This window comes from Abrus precatorius, unplaced genomic scaffold (genome assembly GCF_003935025.1).
Source record: "Abrus precatorius isolate BTA unplaced genomic scaffold, Abrus_2018 Scaffold11, whole genome shotgun sequence".
Classification (NCBI taxonomy): Eukaryota; Viridiplantae; Streptophyta; class Magnoliopsida; order Fabales; family Fabaceae; genus Abrus; species Abrus precatorius.
Window position 1 is genome coordinate 3,594,220 of NW_020874303.1, and position 17,769 is coordinate 3,611,988.

Consider the following 17,769-nt stretch of genomic DNA (forward strand, 5'->3'; position numbering starts at 1 on the left):
AATAAATAAAACAAACATGATCAAATGATGAAATAATTAAAGATGTAAAATGATGAGGAAAAGCGTGTCTAGTGATATTTGATCTTTAACTAAGGCATTTGTATCATAGACGACTAATACATCAAATCAAACCCCCTTTTTTAATTTTCTCAAGAACTCCAAACCCTCTCCATTCAGGAAAGGAGTGGTATATGAGAAGCTTCCAAGTCAAAATTGAGGCCACCAGTGAAGAGTAAAGATTCTGAAATAATTGCCAACATTGTTTGGCAAGCAATGAAAGTCTTTTCATTCCCCCTTTAAACTATTTTTATTGTAATATTGCATATTCAACTATAATGAATAGTTGTGAAAGTACTGTGACAAGATAAAAAACAAGAGTTTTGTTTCAGTAACTTGCAAATATTTTGTAAATTTCATTGCATTTATATTTTTAATTTAAGGAAATTTTAAAAATTAAATTAAAATAGAAAAAATATTTTAAAATTCTTAGAGTTACAGAAGAATTGTGTATCCACTTAGTTTATACAGAATCCAAACTGTATAAAGTATAAAACCTAATATTGATTAGTCAACCTTGATCGTGAACAAACATTACCCTACAAGACACTCAATTCTAGAATCATTGCTTTGAAGAAAAACAAAACTTAATTTCAGTTTTTGTTTCTATATTTTAACTCGAGTATAGTTTTATTTTTTTAAATTATTCACATTTTATTTTTATAATTTTTAATTATTTGAATTAATACTCTTGCTTCAAGAAATTTATCTAATAATTAACATATTCTCTGTCCAGAAGATAAATATCATAACTTTGTTTGATGATATATTTGATAAAAAAAAAAAGTCTAAATTAAATTAAAATCTATACGGTATTCTATTAAAAAGAATTCATGCAAATGGGGTTGATGTCATATGTGAATCATAAATAAGAATTTCATTTTTCACTCCAAACTTACTCTCACTTAATATATACTTATTCTTTTATGCATTTAGTATTAATTTAACAAATGTCAAGTTTGATAAAAATAAAAATAAAAAACCCAGCAATATTGTACAAATAACTCTTCATAAAAGATATTAGAAATGACTTTTAAAATCAAACAAAAAAGGATAGATATTTGAGTAAAGAGGGAAAGAATATTTCGAGAGAAATTTTATATTTTTTATAAATTTCACAAAAGCCATTTCAAACTATTTAGTAATTTTCATTAAAATCGTACTGATAATTATTTGATTTAATTTTAAAATTAATTTTTTTCATATTTTTTTTATCAATAGTGCATTAACTTCTCTTGATTTCAAAATTTTAAATAAATTATTTCAAACTTCAATTATATTTTTTAATAATATCATATTTATTTCAATATTAATTAATCACTTAAAATCTCTAAAATATTTATTATAATTATGAATAATAAATTACACCAAAAATTAAAATTTAATTAAAATACCAGTCATAATTTTTATTGTTTTTCTTTCTTTATATTATTGTTATTATATATTCACATATATGGGTGGTATAATTATTTTATATATATATATATATATAGAGAGAGAGAGAGAGAGAGAGAGAGAGAGAAGATTTTGAATAAAATAAGGGAGATTGAGATAGTCCAGGTCAGAGGGCGAGCACATGCCAGATACCAAAACAACGGTCCAGATCATCCAACACTCACCGAATCGAAGGGCTCTAAATTCGTCCTTACAAACAAACACTTATCGACTAACAACGGTCCACAACGTGCCACGTGTCCTCAAGATAAAGCGTTATTAATCCTTCTGATCCAACGGACCCTGCTCATTACATCCCAAACAAACCCCTTCCGTTCCGTCTCACCATTCCCCTCCTCGCCGGAGCCACCGTCACTCGCCGCCGGCCACCGTATCCGACCCTGTGATTAGTCGAATTTGAGTTCCAAACACAATTGCACGAGTCAGTGTTTTCAGGCTTCGACAATTTCGTTTCAACAGCGCTTCAATTTCACGCAGAACCACCACTGAGTCGAACCGATTCGTGCCGAGTTCGTGACTCGGACCTCAATTTCTCATTCATTCCAATTCGAATTTGAAATTTTGAAGAGAACCGCGCCAAGCACTGAGTTTCCTCTGCGAAAAGCGCTTCAATTTCACGCGCAACCGAGTCAAAGCGATTCAAGTTCAGTTCGCGACTCGTCCATGGCGAACTCTGATATTTTCAAATACTGACTTCGCGGTTCGGAGAAGTTTCATCGTTTCTCATTTTCCTCTCCAAAACAGCGTTTCAATTTTACGCGAAACCTCGCCGTGTGTCGATGGCGGACTCTGACAACGATTCCGGCGGTGCGAATAACGCCGGCGGAGCGAATGCTCAGGGAAGCGAGATGTCGCCGCGGGAACAGGACCGGTTTCTGCCGATAGCGAACGTGAGCAGGATCATGAAGAAGGCTTTGCCGGCGAACGCGAAGATCTCGAAGGATGCGAAGGAGACGGTGCAGGAGTGCGTGTCAGAGTTCATAAGCTTCATCACCGGCGAAGCCTCCGACAAGTGCCAACGCGAGAAGCGCAAAACCATCAACGGCGACGATTTGCTGTGGGCGATGACCACTCTCGGCTTCGAGGACTACGTGGAGCCACTCAAGGGTTACCTCCAGCGCTTCAGGGAGATGGAAGGAGAGAAGAGCGTGGCGGCGCGTGATAAAGACGCGCCTCCTGCTCTTAATGCTAACAACAGTACTTTCGAGAGTAGTAGTTATGGTGGTGGAATCATTATGCATCAGGGACACGTGTACGGTTCTGGTGGGTTCCATCAAGTGGCTGGTGGCGCCGCTGCTATTAAGGGTGGGCCTGGTTATCCTGGGGCCGGATCTAATGCGGGTAGGCCCAGATAGATGGCCTGTGGTGTGACCCGGTTTTATTTGGTGGATGTTATTATTCATAATTTATATATAAAAAAAAATAAAAATGCAAGATTTGTAGTGAGGATTAGCGAATTAGTAATAATACTGAGAGAATTGGTTTGGGAATTTGTATTCTGATGATATCATTGCCGATTGATTCTCGATATGTATAGTATGACACTCCTAAGGTAAGGCCAACAATCTGAAACTGATTTAACTGTCGTCTCATATAAATAGTGCTATTGTTTATGTACATCAATTAGATTCTTAGTGCTTTGATAAAGGAAGTGATGCCATGATTCATGTGTTGGTGTTTGTTCATGAAGAGGAAGATGTGGGCAATCTTTTCCTCTCCGTATAATGTTAGGGCTATCTCTATCTCATTTTAAATTCTTAATTTTTCGTCGAAACGTTGGTAAAGAACGAATCATTGGACGGTTGTGTCAAAATTAATGTTACTTCTATTTGTGTTGGGTAACAAACATACTGGAATGATCTTACCAAAAATAACCATATTACTTAGATGGTATGATAATATTTTAGAAAACTAGGAAAGAGATGTCATAAGCAGGTGAAACTAGAGATTGCTTGCTCCTTGTTTCTTTGCCCTTTATAGAGAGTATCTGGTTCGATAGTGATTAAGAATAACAAGAAACCTAATCCCACCCCCTTCGTGTATTATATATCATTAAACGCCAATGCAGAAACTTAGAGGAGCTGAATTGTACAAAGATGAAGAAAGAGTATGCAAGAACCTGTAACAATATGAAGCAAATTGCTACATATAGAGATTAGGTATCAAATAATTGGATTGATCGATGCATGAGATTTATACCTACCTACGTACCTTTGACGTTGGGAATTGTGTTGGTAGGTTCTTCCTTTATGTCCTCTGGCTTTAGCAATTGGAGTGTCATGTCTCCGTGTCTATTAACAAATACTTATGCTCGTAGATATATCCAATAAACACCATTAATGCAGTAAATATCAACCACCAAAAATTCGGATGTTTAGACATTTCAAGTTACCTTCATTCCAAATGATGCAACCATTTAATGACAATTGCATAAACCGTGCAAGAGTTTTTTTAAAAAAGGCAGTGAGGCACCACGTTGAATTAAATAAAGTTGGAGTAGGTGCAGATCTTGATGTACTGGTTTTCATTGCGCACTTCTTCTTGAGAGCTAAACCATTAATATGGAAAGAAACTTGCCATTTGCTAATGCTGTAAATTTGTTGTTTCTTAATTTAAATTTGAGAAGTAATCATGTTATGAAAAATTGAATGAATTAGGCTTTTAATGAAAATGTTTGCACAATTCTTAGAAGATCCCGTACCTTTTTGTATTATTTCTTGACAAATCAGAGGGCCAAACATTGCAATTTTGTGTTCCACTTGTTGGATTGAACCATCTGATGTTTGAAGCCAGATTTGAGTTTTATCATTTGAAATACAAATTTAAGAGAATAAAAAAATACTCAAAAAAAAAAAAACTAATAGAGGAAAAAAACACATAAAAAAAATACCAAGAATAACGTTTTATTTCACTAATCTCTATTATTGTTAGGTAAAATCATTTTCTTTAATTGGAGCCCCTAATTTTTGTAGATTGTGAATGAGGTTAAGGATGTTCAACAATTTTAAAGATAGGGAAAAAGTTGAACAAGATGGAAGTAGATTTTTTTAAAAAATATTAATATTTAAATAATAAAATATTAAAAAAATAACGATGTAGCAGTAGTGAATTAAAATTTAGTTAATGATAATAACTAAATTTTTATATTTTAAAAATCTCAAGGACTAAATCTCAACAAATTTTTTTAAAAACTAATCTTCAAAGATATTATTCTTATAGGAAACAAGAACATAATTAAGTACAAATCTTTTTAATAACATATATACTGTTAATTATTTTTAAAATTTAATCTTAAAAGTTGATATTAATATTTTATTTTTTTTAGCTTTGAACTTTAGTTAAGAGAGATATGATTGTTATTTTTCCCTAAACATAAAGATGCCCTAAGCATGGTTCCATATGGTCTATCCTCCAACCCCAACAACACTTTGCAACTCAACCATGTTCTAAATGCAACTCCACTCTTGTCAAGCACATGGTTTTACTTTAGTATTAGGGTTTGAGAGTGCATAAATATTGGTAACAATGGTTCGCAATGTTCTAATGATTTCTAAATAATGATATTCTTATAAGAAACACTTCAATACCCATAGATAGCATGTATAGGCCAAAGATTCTTTTATTATATATAGACATCGTTGACTAAGATAAATTTGTCATTATGTACTTCTAATATTGTAATCATTTAGATACATAAGTGCATCCAAAATTATCAAATAATAGAAAAATGTTTATGTAACCATTGGTGTTGTGAGTTAGAATTGAATTTAAGATGGGTTGAATGATGAATATAATTGTCGCCGTTAGTGGTGAACTCCATAAATTCTCTCCTCGTAGCAAATTTTAAATGATAGTAGTACTAAGTATATTTTGATCTATTCAAATATTTGACCCTAAATCAGAAGATATTACAATTGAATTTCATTCTTTTAGATATTTTAATTTTGTTCTAAATTGTATTACTCCCTTAAAAAAATATAGATAATATTTTTTATTGTTAATTAAAATTTATTAAGAACAATAAAATTATGTAAATTTTATTTTATACTTAACAAAATTTACTTATGATTTCATGATTTTTAATACATGTCAATTTATAATAAAGAATATTTTATTAACCCGATTATGATTTTAGGTGACAAGTTATTAAAAGAACATCTAACTAAGTTTTGAACTTCATTTTTACACGTAACAATTATGATATTGTTTTAATATTTGTTTGAATAAATTTAAAACTAACAAAATTACAATGTATTTCTCTTTCTAGTAAATAATGAAAATACAAAAGATGAGTAGAGTTTGAATAAAAATAAATCTCAAGTCAATGAAAAAAAGAAAAAAAACAGCAAATTGACCACCTTCTAGATATAGAAGGAGAGGGGAGGGGAGTGAAAATTTTGAACACTTGATAATGCCCATTTAAGATTCCTAGTAACATTTTGTAGAGATTCATGCAAATAACTTTGACAGGTATTGGAAATCAAACCATATTTTTATTTTGTTAGCTTTTAGCAAAAATTGTGCACAACCTTTCATTGTGTTTTTGAACTCCAAACATAACTTTAAATCCTTTATAAAATTCAATGGAACTATTGTTGTTGCCAATTTTTTTTTACTAAATGACTGAATTGTAAATATCAAACATAACTTAAATATGACCAATTTTTTAGGGTAGTAGGTTGTAAATTTTATTCATTCATTAAATTTATAAAGTTCAATTACATTTATTGTTGTTCTTATTTAGATTATATAAGATTTGGTCTTCTATTTTTTTAAAACTAATTAAGTCTCTCCATTATTAAAATTGTGCTGCTCTAGTTCTTTATTCATTTACTTCTACTTAAAACTTCTAAATTCTCTCTCTCTCTTTTTTTACTTAATTTTACAAAGTTGAATTTATTAAATTGTCATTTAATCAAAATTAATCAACCTAAATATCAAAAATTACCTTTTTTTAAATAAAAAAAACTTAAAGTTTTTCCTCTTGAAATTCTAATCACATCTTATAAAATCCTTTAACTTTTATCAATTGCTTATTAATTTTTTATTTTTGAACTTTTGGAATCTTTTTATATTCTAAATCTTTACAAATTCTCTAAAAAAGTTAAATACAAAATAAATAATTGAGGGTTTTTAAGTAAAAAAAGTAATTAGAAGATAAATTTATAGAGAAACTTAATAAGCTCTAAACAAATTTAAAGGACTAAACTTTTACATAAATTAAATGAAAAATATAAATATATCAAGTAATAATAATTTTTATCATGCAATTAAATTAGATCATTAACGCTCAGAATTATTATTACTACTAATTCATTTGAATTAACTAAGTTTATATATCATTTTTATCAGATTTTTGTAATTTTTTCCAACATTTTATATTGAGTATATTCCATTTTCAATTAAATTAAACTTTGTCTGATTGAAGTTATTTTCATTCTCGCGTAATAAAAGGTTAAAAAAAAGAAATAGAAAGGAAAAATAAAAATGCGTAAAGACATATTTGTTTTTTTAATCTCATATTTGAAGTATTTTATTAGTAAACTAACGATTTTCATATACAAGTAGGTAAGAGCTAGATTTTAAATTTAAGAAAAAGATTAAGCACATTTAAGATGAAACTTAGTTTGATTGAACTTATTTTCATATATTTGTAGCGATTTATTTGAATTAAGTAAGTATACATAGCACTTTTGATTGGTATGTTTTAAATTTTAGTAAATGAAAAAGAAAAGGAAAAAAGAATCCATATAACGTGAGTTGGCGTGAACACGAGCTTGGGAAGTTGGTGGTGTGTTCATGAAATGAAACAAAAACAGGGCAGAAACATTTAGTTTAATAAATGTGTTATGTTATGTTATGTTATGTTATGTATGTGACTAAATAAAAAGAGTAGAAAAATTGCACTGAGACACTCACAGCAACGAAATAATAACAAAAGAGGATTACATTAGTTGACGAGTTCTGATATTAGGGTTTGGACCCCTCTGTGTCTTCTCTTCATCTGCACACAACACATGCCCTGGTAAGATCTCTCACACTCTCTCTCTTCCTTCTCGACGCTGCGTTTTGATCCCCACACGTTTCTTCGTCGTTTTTCATCTCCAACAAAACCCTTAAAGAAATCGTTTTTTTTGTTTGTTAAATTGATACTGAAGAAGAGGGGCAAAAACAGAGCGAAGGATGGATGAAGGTGAGGGAGGGTACGGCGAGAGTGGAGATCCCATGGATCAGTTCCACCGTAACGAAGCTATATCCGCAGTTGCTGACGAGGGTTTCTTAGGCGAGGAAGACGACGATTACGAAGACCTCTACAACGATGTGAATGTCGGCGAAGGGTTTCTCCAATCGTTGCGAAAGAATGAGGATTCCGGGTTTCGAAACGACGACGTCGATGAGAAGAAGCCGCAGCAGGCAGCTCAGGATCCGGTTGGGGTTTCGATTCCCGGTGTCGGTGATGGTGGTGACGGTGCGGTTGTGGAGCCTAGGGTTTCTGGGAGGGTTGATGGATTTCAGAATCAGGGGTTTAGAGGGAGTAATCCTAATGGTGGAGGTGGATCGGGGAGTGGGGGTGGGATTAGGGTTGAATTAGGGCAACCATCTGGGAAAATTAGTGAAATTGAGGAGCAGAGTGGTAATGATGGGGGTGCAGTGCAGGGGATTGGGCAGCAACCGCAAGGTGGGGTTGTTGGGAATGTGGGAAATGAGGGATTGGCAAGGCAGGGTCAAGGTGGTGGTGGTGGTGGAGGAGGAGGAGGAGGAGGTGGAGGGGGAAATGTTAATAGGGTTGGTGGAAATGGGGTTGGAAATAGTGTGACTGTTGTTAGTAGTGTTAATACTGGTGGAGGTGGAGGTGGCGTGGCTGCAGGAGGTGGTGGTGGTGGTGGTGGTGGTGCTGCTGCTCCTGGTGGAGGTGGTGGTGGTGGGGGCACTATATTGTTTGTTGGTGATTTGCACTGGTGGACTACGGACGCTGAGCTGGAAGCCGAGCTTTCTAAGTATGGGCCTGTGAAGGAGGTGAAGTTTTTCGATGAGAAGGCGAGTGGGAAATCAAAAGGGTATTGCCAGGTTGAGTTTTATGAAGCTTATGCTGCAACTGCTTGTAAGGAAGGGATGAATGGGCATGTTTTTAATGGGAGGCCGTGCGTTGTTGCGTTTGCGTCGCCCTTTACTGTTAAGAAAATGGGAGAGGCCCAGATAAGTAGGAATCAACAGATGAATCAATCTGCTGTTAACCAGGGAAGGAGGGGGCCCGCTGATGCGGGGGCCAAGCCTGGTGGTAGTAATATTTCGACTGGTGGTAATTACCAAGGAGGGGGGGATGGCAATAGAGGTTATGGTAGAGGAGGTAACTGGGGGAGAGGGAACAATCCTGCGATGGGAAATAGGGGGCCTGTTAATCCAATGAGGAATAGGGGTGGTGGTGGGATGGGTGGGAGAGGTCTAATGGGTAACGGTGGGAATGGATTTGGACAGGGTATTGGTGGTACCCCACCACTGTTGCATCCTCAGTCAATGATGAATCAGGGTTTTGATCCTGCATTTGGCGGTCCCATGGGTAGAATGGGTAGCTATGGAGGCTTTCCTGGTGCTCCAACTCCTCCATTCTCTGGGATTTTACCTTCATTCCCTGGTGTTGGAGGCGTTGGTTTGCCTGGAGTAGCACCTCATGTTAATCCAGCCTTTTTTGGGAGAGGGATGCCTGTGAATGGTATGGGTATGATGCCAACATCAGGTATTGATGGTCCTAACATGGGAATGTGGTCGGATCCAAACATGGGTGGATGGGGTGGCGAGGAGCATGGTGGTGGCAGGGCTGGAGAATCAAGCTATGGCGAGGAAGCTGCATCAGATCATCAGTACGGTGAAGTGAGTCATGACAGAGCAGGGTGGCCTAATGCTATGAGGGAAAAAGATAGAGGATCGGAAAGGGACTGGTCTGGTTCTTCTGAGCGAAGGTATAGGGATGATAGGGATCAAGGATATGAGAGAGATGCACCTAGAGAAAAAGATGCGGGACACGATCATGAATGGTCAGAACGAAGGCATCGGGATGATAGAGAAATGGGCCGAGAACGATCTCGTGACCGTGATCGGGAACGATCTCGAGACCGTGATCGTGACCGTGAAAGGGATCGTGATAGAGACCGTGAGCGGGACAGGTACAGGGAGGATAGAGACAGATATGCAGATCATCATAGGTACAGAGACCGTGAAGCAGAGCATGAGGATGAGTGGGAACGGGGACGGTCGTCAAGGACTCATAGCAAATCACGATTATCACAAGAGGAGGAACACCATTCAAGGCCAAAGGATGCTGATTATGGGAAGAGGAGGAGGCTTACCTCTGAGTAATACTTTCCGTTGATGAAGGAAAGAGCAGTAACTAAAAAAATCAGGATTTGTCATGGTTGTTTGGATTTCTGGTTGTGCTCTCTTGATCCAGAAGTTGTTGAGCAGCTGTTTCGTTTCATTCACTTGTTCCCGTTGCTTCTTGTCAGGAGCATGGCTTTGTTCTCCTATAAGAAAGGTTAGATTTAAAACTTCAATTCTTTGTCTAGTGGTATTATGCTCTCCTGTGCTTTTTATGATTAGTAATGCTACTGCCAGCAAATGAGAAACTTTTCAAAATCTATTTTGTATGTTAAAAGTGAATTAAGTATTACTTGTAAGCATATTAGTCAATAGCGGGAGCGATTGGGGCAGAGAGGAGCGGAGCAGCTCCCTGCCACGATTCTGGGGTTTCGTCCTCCCTTTCTGAAAGCTGTAATGTTTTTGTGGGGGACAATCTTGGGATTCTCTCTCTGCGCCCCCCCCCCCCCCCCCCAAAAAAAAAAAAAAAAAAAAAAACAAACATTGTGATGCTTTGTGGTTCTCTTATGTCTTTGCAAGTTGATATCAAACCCTGCCTCCATCTCTCTTTCTCTTGCTTTGTCTTCCATCTCTGGCCTCACTTTCTGGTGCAAGTCATCCTTTCCAGTGAAGTTCCAGTCGTTTTCTTCATCTCTGGCAAAACACAACTTATTTTTTATGTGACCAGAGATGTTTTCCAGTTGTCGTCTTCATCTCTGAGGAAACCCAAGCTATTTTTGACGTGACAGAAATTTTCTGGCAAGACAATCTACCTCCATCACTGTGTGAGGCTGGATGGTTTTTCCTTGTTACCTCTGCTATTGATGCCATGGGACATAGAATGAGTATGCTTATTTTTCCTGTTTCATTGAAGGATTAGCATGCTTGTTAAAACCATTTGGCTGTTTGACTATTGAATTCTGAATGAAATGGAATCTGCATGTTGTCTGCTGCAAATTATGCAGTTCAGCAGTTGTCAAAAGTATAGTTTTGTTGATTAAGCATATGCAGCTTCTAAATGTGCATGCTGGTAATGAGTGTGCTTGCAATTTGTTATAGTTGTTTCATTTGTCACTTACCCATTTGTTTTACAGTGTAAATGTGTAGAAATATTAACATATGGTAGATCCTGATCTACTTATTGAATTTGTGATCATATAAAAATCTTATTTTTGGTAAAGTTTACCAGCAATTTAATATAGTTTTTACACCTGACTCACTTCGTCTTTGTTGATATTTTAATTCTAGAAACATAATGCTATTATTTTTGGTAGATCGACACTTGTTGGATATATGTGATCATATCAAAATCCTATATTTGTGAGTGAATGTATTTTTTTGGTTTCCTTGAATGAATGACTGCATTTTATTAGTGGAAGAAATTATCATTTTGAGGTAAGTATAAAATGTATAAACACAATTGAGCTTTAAATAATATCTACTTTTATAACTTTCTTGATGTCATAAACCTTGTGTTGTTTTTTTTTACCTCAAACTTATATATACCAAGAGTTGCTCCCTCCAGAAATACATAAGCTGCACAAGAATTTTTTTTGACGTGAACATAAAAGGTAGATTTATTAACCTCTACCCGTACAGTTGATCTTAAGCATCTAAAGGTATAAGATTTTTCTGGAACATAAAATATTTATGATATACAGTAGTGTTATAAATAGGTTCTTAAAACAACTTTAAGGGTTGATGTTAGTATTTTCCTCTTAAAAAGGATTGAGAAATGTCTTCATAGTTCATGCTTTTTGATGTGTCTTACAGTATAGAAATATTGGAGGATCAAATGCTTGGGTTCAATGTTATCAATGGCGGACAGCCAAAAAACTGCCATAAAAATATGGCAGATGAGAAGGAATGTCAAGGAAAGTTGAAATAAATAGGTTTATACAATAAATATAAGTATATAACAACAAAATTCAAGGAAATAAACAAGTTTAAGCTTCTAACTCAATGCCTTTAAAGTAACAAAGCATTAAAAACCTACTAAAATTAGAATTGAATGAGGATAGATTTGGACAATAAATAATTAATGAACAAAATAGCTGGAAAATGAAACCAATTAAACAGAAAAAGATAAGAACAAAAAAAGAAAAGGACAATGAGATAACAACTTGTCAAAAAATAGCAAAACAAGGAGAAAAGCAGAGCACTTGGTAGAAAATGCAGAACACGGGTCACAGAACAGTGGTTTGCCAAAAATTGGCTGGAAATCACCAGCAATTCACTGGAAAGTCACTGGAGGGTAGCAGGTTGATGGGTGACACAATACTAAAGGGTCGGAGAAAAAAGGGAGCAAAATTCAGGACATTTTTGTGGTTTTAAAATAATCACCGGTAGAGGTCAAGAAGTGTGCAAAATTCCTTGATTTCCACTGCTAGTGTCCATGATGGCTGCAAAATGAAACGCAATGCAACTCAAGAAACTTGAAATAATGGCTGACCGCTATGACACAACGTGACACCACCATTGCAGCGCTTTTCACAACCTAGGTTTAGGGTTTTTCTTTTCACTGGTCACTTTGGACTGGGTCAAGTCAGAGTCCCAGTTTAATTTTTTCCTTGAAATCTGACATTTTATGCCATGGCCGTCAGGCACATTAAGGCCACCATGGCCTGCCATCCAGAGTCCGCCATGATTGTGGCAGTTTGGGCGAAAACTGCCACTGACATCTGCCATGGCTGCCATTTGACAACCTAGCTTGGATTAGGGCCATTCCTATATTTTTTTCTTTTTTAATTAATATTAAATATTTTCAAGAAAAATTAATGTTGCATTTTGCTTGAGTTGTTGAAATATTTTGGTATACTGCCCTACAAAACTACCAAATCTGCTAATGTGCTCTATAACTGAATTGAGATGGTTCTATTTTTCCCTATACATGAAATAAAATCACTGTGCTTATTTATATTAATGGCTTCTGAATTGCAACTATTATTGTTATCGGCTTTTATGTTACGTAGGGGACAATTGTTTTGAGAAAGGAAGCTGCTCATTCAAACTCTAGATTGCTTTGGGGATCAAGTGCCATCAATATTGAAGAGCCAAGTCATGACAATTCTTTATACATTGAGAAGTGGAACGTTTGCTATGAAGATATTCACTTTTGATTTGCATTTATGTTTTAGTAATTAGCTCATGATTAAACCAATGTTGTTGATGTATTGGGTTTAACTTGCTGAAGTCTGAAATGTGCAGACTGTTTAGAACTTAATGTTTGAATGATTTACTAGGATTTAGCAGAGGATGCTGATAATGTGCCGTTTTTTTATTGGCTCTTTGTTGTATCATTTTTTCCCACTTTTGTTTTTGGTGTTTTCTCCCTAACATTTTGTTAGTAGTATACCGGTCGAGCATGCAAATATTGTGTATGATGTAGAGAGCTAACCATTCAATCACTGTAATCATTCAAAGCTGGAGAATTGTATATTTTCTTGTATATATTGATATTTAATTTTCTTGATAAAGGTACAATTAATCTCCAGTTTTGTTTTCTGATCTTTCATGTTTATAACTAGGCAATCTAGCAGATGAGAATCGGAGGGTTTTATTGTGATGATATCTTTTGTCAGCCTTGTTATGTCTTGATTGCCTAGTTTTTTGGATAGTTTAAAATATATTAAGCAAAAATAATTTATTATTTTGTTTTCTTTTTTTACTCGGCCTCTGTTTACTTCAAAAATTTGGAATTAAATTTTTATTAAAATCAGAATCCTTTGAAATGAACCGGTCCGTTACTGCTTAGGCATATTTTTTCCCTCTTCGATTCTTTTTTTAGTCGAAAAACATGATCCTCTTATTATATTTTTCCTTCTTATTATATGCCTCTACATTGTAGTTTTACTCTGTTATATGATGGTTTTGTTAAGCAGCATGCTCATTCAGAGCTTGTATATTATTTAAACCTGATGTTTCCGTGTGTAGGACTACGAATGTTATGATTTGGTGTTATTGAAATCAGATAATCTCTTTTCTTTCTAGTTTTCTACACTTGCTTGAGGCTGTCTATTCAATAGCAGCATTCGAGTTGATGATGCCTGTTCGGTAAAATAATTGTAATACAAATTTGTTTTCCTGGTAAAAATGCTACTTGTTCGGTTGTTTTAAAGATTGCTGTTGTTTTGATATCATGATGATGAAACTCAGTAGCTGAGATATAAGTACGTTTTATATTATTCTTCATTTAATGTTAAAATTTGATATGCGGGTCATTAAAGAAATTTATTATTATGAAAAATGATAAAAATATTTATGGCATTATACTTATGTTGTCCAATGAATAACGTTGTCATTTATTTGAAGTTCAGCAAATTTGAATTCTTTAATGTTTGACAAATGTGTTGTGTAATTGTTTTTTTTTAATTATGATAACATAGTTTTAAAAAGTATTTTTCTTGAAAGGGTGCCATACTTGGGGCATGATACATGTTACATGGACAATATGTAGCATGTTGAATATGCACCACTTACAAAATTAAACACACGACACCTTGGTATAAAAGTGGATCAACTCAACTTATATTTAAACATAAAGTGGATTTTAAAATAGGCCTTTTCAAAATTAATTAAAACAATATACTAAAATTATAATTATTTTACTTCACATTCATTTTTCAGCACTTTTAAGATACAAAATACTTATTAAATTATTATAATTATAATAATAATTATTTTTTGTATTAAAATCAATTTATTAATTTTTTGAGACATTATTGATGTTAAGTAATAATTTTTTTATTTTATATTTAAGAAATTTATTCATGCTAAAATAACATTAATTATTGACATTATTTCATAAACATTATATGTATAACAGGTAATTGACATCTATGAAAATTTATATGTGGGAGAGTTTGCTTTATTTCAATGTTTACCGCATTAAATAATATATTTATTTTGAGTAAGACCAATAAAAAATAAAAGTCAATTTTTTTTATAAGCAAAAGTCAAATAATAAGATGATAGCATAACTACTAATTAAGAGAAAAGTGCACTACAATAAGATAATGAACTTATCTTCTTAGATAAAAGAAAATATTTACGCTTATTATTATTAATTTATAAATTTTTTAAACAATATATATAAATAATTAATATTATTTTTAGAGTCTTTTTTTAATCTAAAAACACAAAAGACCTCAGGCTTTAGTTGTCATATGCTTAAACTGAACTTAGCAATGAAAACACAGAATTAGAAGGTATTACACACACATGGAAAGCTTGGCACATCTATATTCGACTGTTTGATCACTTTGTTGAATCATCTAAATGCAACACACAAGAAAGCATTTGTCCTCAAGCGGGAGATTATAGCATAATATGCTACGTTAGTCTGTGTTTGAATTTTTTAAACTTGTCCGTTTAATTTTGCAAATTTATTAAATATTACTCCTTCCAGTCTTTTTTATAAAAAATAAAATGGAACATTCTCTTGTTTCTTATTATAAGAAACAAATGATAAATTTAAGATCTATTAATTATTAATTTTTTTATACCTTTCTTTTATTAATATCATTAAATATACAAATTACTAAATATATTATTTAATATATGAATATTTTTAAAATAAAATTTATATTTATGAAAAATATAACAGATTTAATTATTTTCCTTAATCCTAATAATTTAGTCTTTTATTTCTCATAAAAAGAATCGGAAGGAGTATAATTTAAATTAAATATATGTTATATAAATATATATTTTATAAATAAAAAAATGATATAAATTTACTAAAACATAATATATTAATAAATTGATGCAAGAACACGATAGACATTCTTGTTTACTTTGTGTAAAAAAAAATTGAATTAAATTAATTATATTTTTTTGAATGCAACATATTTAATGATTTAAACAATAGAATTATTATTTAGATATTGTAAGAGAATTGTTACATAAATTTGTCATCTTATAATTTTTAATATTTTAAATTTTGTTTAATATTTTTTTTCTTATCTGTTTTGGGTGTTAAAGACAATGACATCTTCATCGTCTGATTTATGTAATATTAGGTACGATCAAACCATACATGTATTTAGAATACAGATAGAATGGTGCTCATGATTATAAGTTGAAATTGAGGTGGGCATATTCCATTGTCATAATGAGCACAATTTGCCTTGCCAAAATATTTCTTACTTGATCATGGAAGGATTTTGGACATTGTTCAATTGTTATTTTTTTTTCAAATTAAAATAAGACTAATTTCAATAATGGTTGAAAGATAAAAACTAGGGACTTACTTTCCACTTATTGCCTAGAAAGTACACAATTACATTACAAGATATTATTACTTAAGTGGATTTTCATTTTAATGATCAATGAGTTATTGGAAACACAGTTCTTAACTTTTGCAACAGTTGTTCAGTGTATCATTTAAAAAAGATCATCTGCATTATAAATTACTGAAACTGAGTTGGTTACTAAGTCATTTTTGTTATATTGACAATCACCTCTCTGCAATAATGAGCAATTAAGATTATTTATCCAAACCTACATTTTGAGATTGATTAGAAATTAAAATTACTTGCGATGTGACATATTCAACCGATATGATGACATGATTCAAGAGAGACGATGGACTTAAAAGGAGAGGATCCTTTGTAGGGTCTTGGAAAGGCCTATGACTTGCTTCAAAACAAAAAGAGCTAAAGTAGCATTGAAAAAGTGGCAGTAAGTTTGGTCAAGTCTAAGCAAATTTTGAATGGAGAACCCAAGTTGGCTCAATTGGGAAAGAATCATGATTAGTACCTTTTAAATAAGTTTGAGACTTCTTTTTAAGTTTGTTTCTATGTAACGAGGGGTTGTATGATCTTATTTGTCTCTTTAAGCATGGTTTTAGCCTATTTTTATTAATTGTGTCAGGGGCTGGCTAACTTGGGTGTGGACTTGGGCCCATTTTGGCTTATTTTGTGATTTTCTTTAACATTATAAATACCCATGTACACCTACAATGAAAAAATAGAAGATTTCTCTTGTTTGTGAGTTGAATTCTTGGGTTCTTGAAAGTGAATCGCCATTGATCTTATCAGAGGCTTTTACACCTTTGTTGCTACCTTTTTTTACCATAAGTTTGGTTTGTATGGTTCCATCTTCTCTATTTTGTTTTTCTTAGTTGGATTGAATTTTGGGATCCCAATTCAGAATTTAGAGATTTCAATGGTGTTGCCAACTTTGGAAATATCCTTTCATGATTCATGGAGCTTGGATCAAAACATATGATAAGCATTTGGAGCTTGTCATCCTAAATGTGGATTTTGGATGACTTTTTTTAATATATAATTTTTAAAATTATATGATTGTGACATATCATTAGTGAATCACATCTCACAATGGCTACTGTCACATACAACTAGTATGTGCAAATCTGAAGCTCTGTGCTACCACGACTCTCTCAAATGGCAATAAAAAAGGTCGGCAACCCAGCTTGCATTGCAGTAACAACCACCGCACACTGCCATTGCAAGTTGCCAAAGATGAGCGTGTAAGATGAGAAACTCAGAATAAAAACATCTCAGTCGGTTTCAGGTATCAATAAGTTATTTTCATTTACCCGTATCTGCCCAATTTAAACCACTATTAACTATCTATTTTCGTCCATTTTTCACTTAACATCTGAATAAAATGCCTCACTCCCTTTCTTTGCTTTCGAATTTATTGGTTAAATTTTAAAGGTCAGTTGCTTGCCCAGCCCATGTACTTATATCTCGGCAACTGAGTTTTATCATTATGATATCAAAACAACAGCAATCTTTTAAAGCAACCAAATGAGGGGCATTGTTACCTGGAAAACACACATGTATCAATCATAAAGAAATGAATTAATGAAATTAATCATCCTGGATTACAATTATTATTTTCCTGGACAGGTCATCAACTCGAATCCTGCAATTGAAT

General features: G+C 33.3%; 2 protein-coding genes across 2 annotated transcripts; both read left to right on the forward strand.

Annotated features, from left to right (window-relative positions):
• The first annotated feature begins 1,554 nt into the window (after window positions 1-1,554).
• Window positions 1,555-3,612, forward strand: LOC113854513 (nuclear transcription factor Y subunit B-3-like). Its single transcript, XM_027485529.1, has 2 exons — window positions 1,555-3,064; window positions 3,581-3,612. The coding sequence occupies exon 1, from the start codon at window positions 2,292-2,294 to the stop codon at window positions 2,865-2,867; it is 576 nt and encodes a 191-aa protein (XP_027341330.1). The 5' UTR covers window positions 1,555-2,291; the 3' UTR covers window positions 2,868-3,064; window positions 3,581-3,612.
• A 3,812-nt stretch (window positions 3,613-7,424) lies between these two features.
• Window positions 7,425-10,328, forward strand: LOC113855416 (cleavage and polyadenylation specificity factor subunit CG7185). Its single transcript, XM_027487054.1, has 3 exons — window positions 7,425-7,537; window positions 7,688-8,248; window positions 8,360-10,328. Exons 2-3 carry the CDS (start codon window positions 7,696-7,698, stop codon window positions 9,865-9,867), a joined length of 2,061 nt encoding a protein of 686 aa, XP_027342855.1. The 5' UTR covers window positions 7,425-7,537; window positions 7,688-7,695; the 3' UTR covers window positions 9,868-10,328.
• The last annotated feature ends 7,441 nt before the right edge of the window (window positions 10,329-17,769 follow it).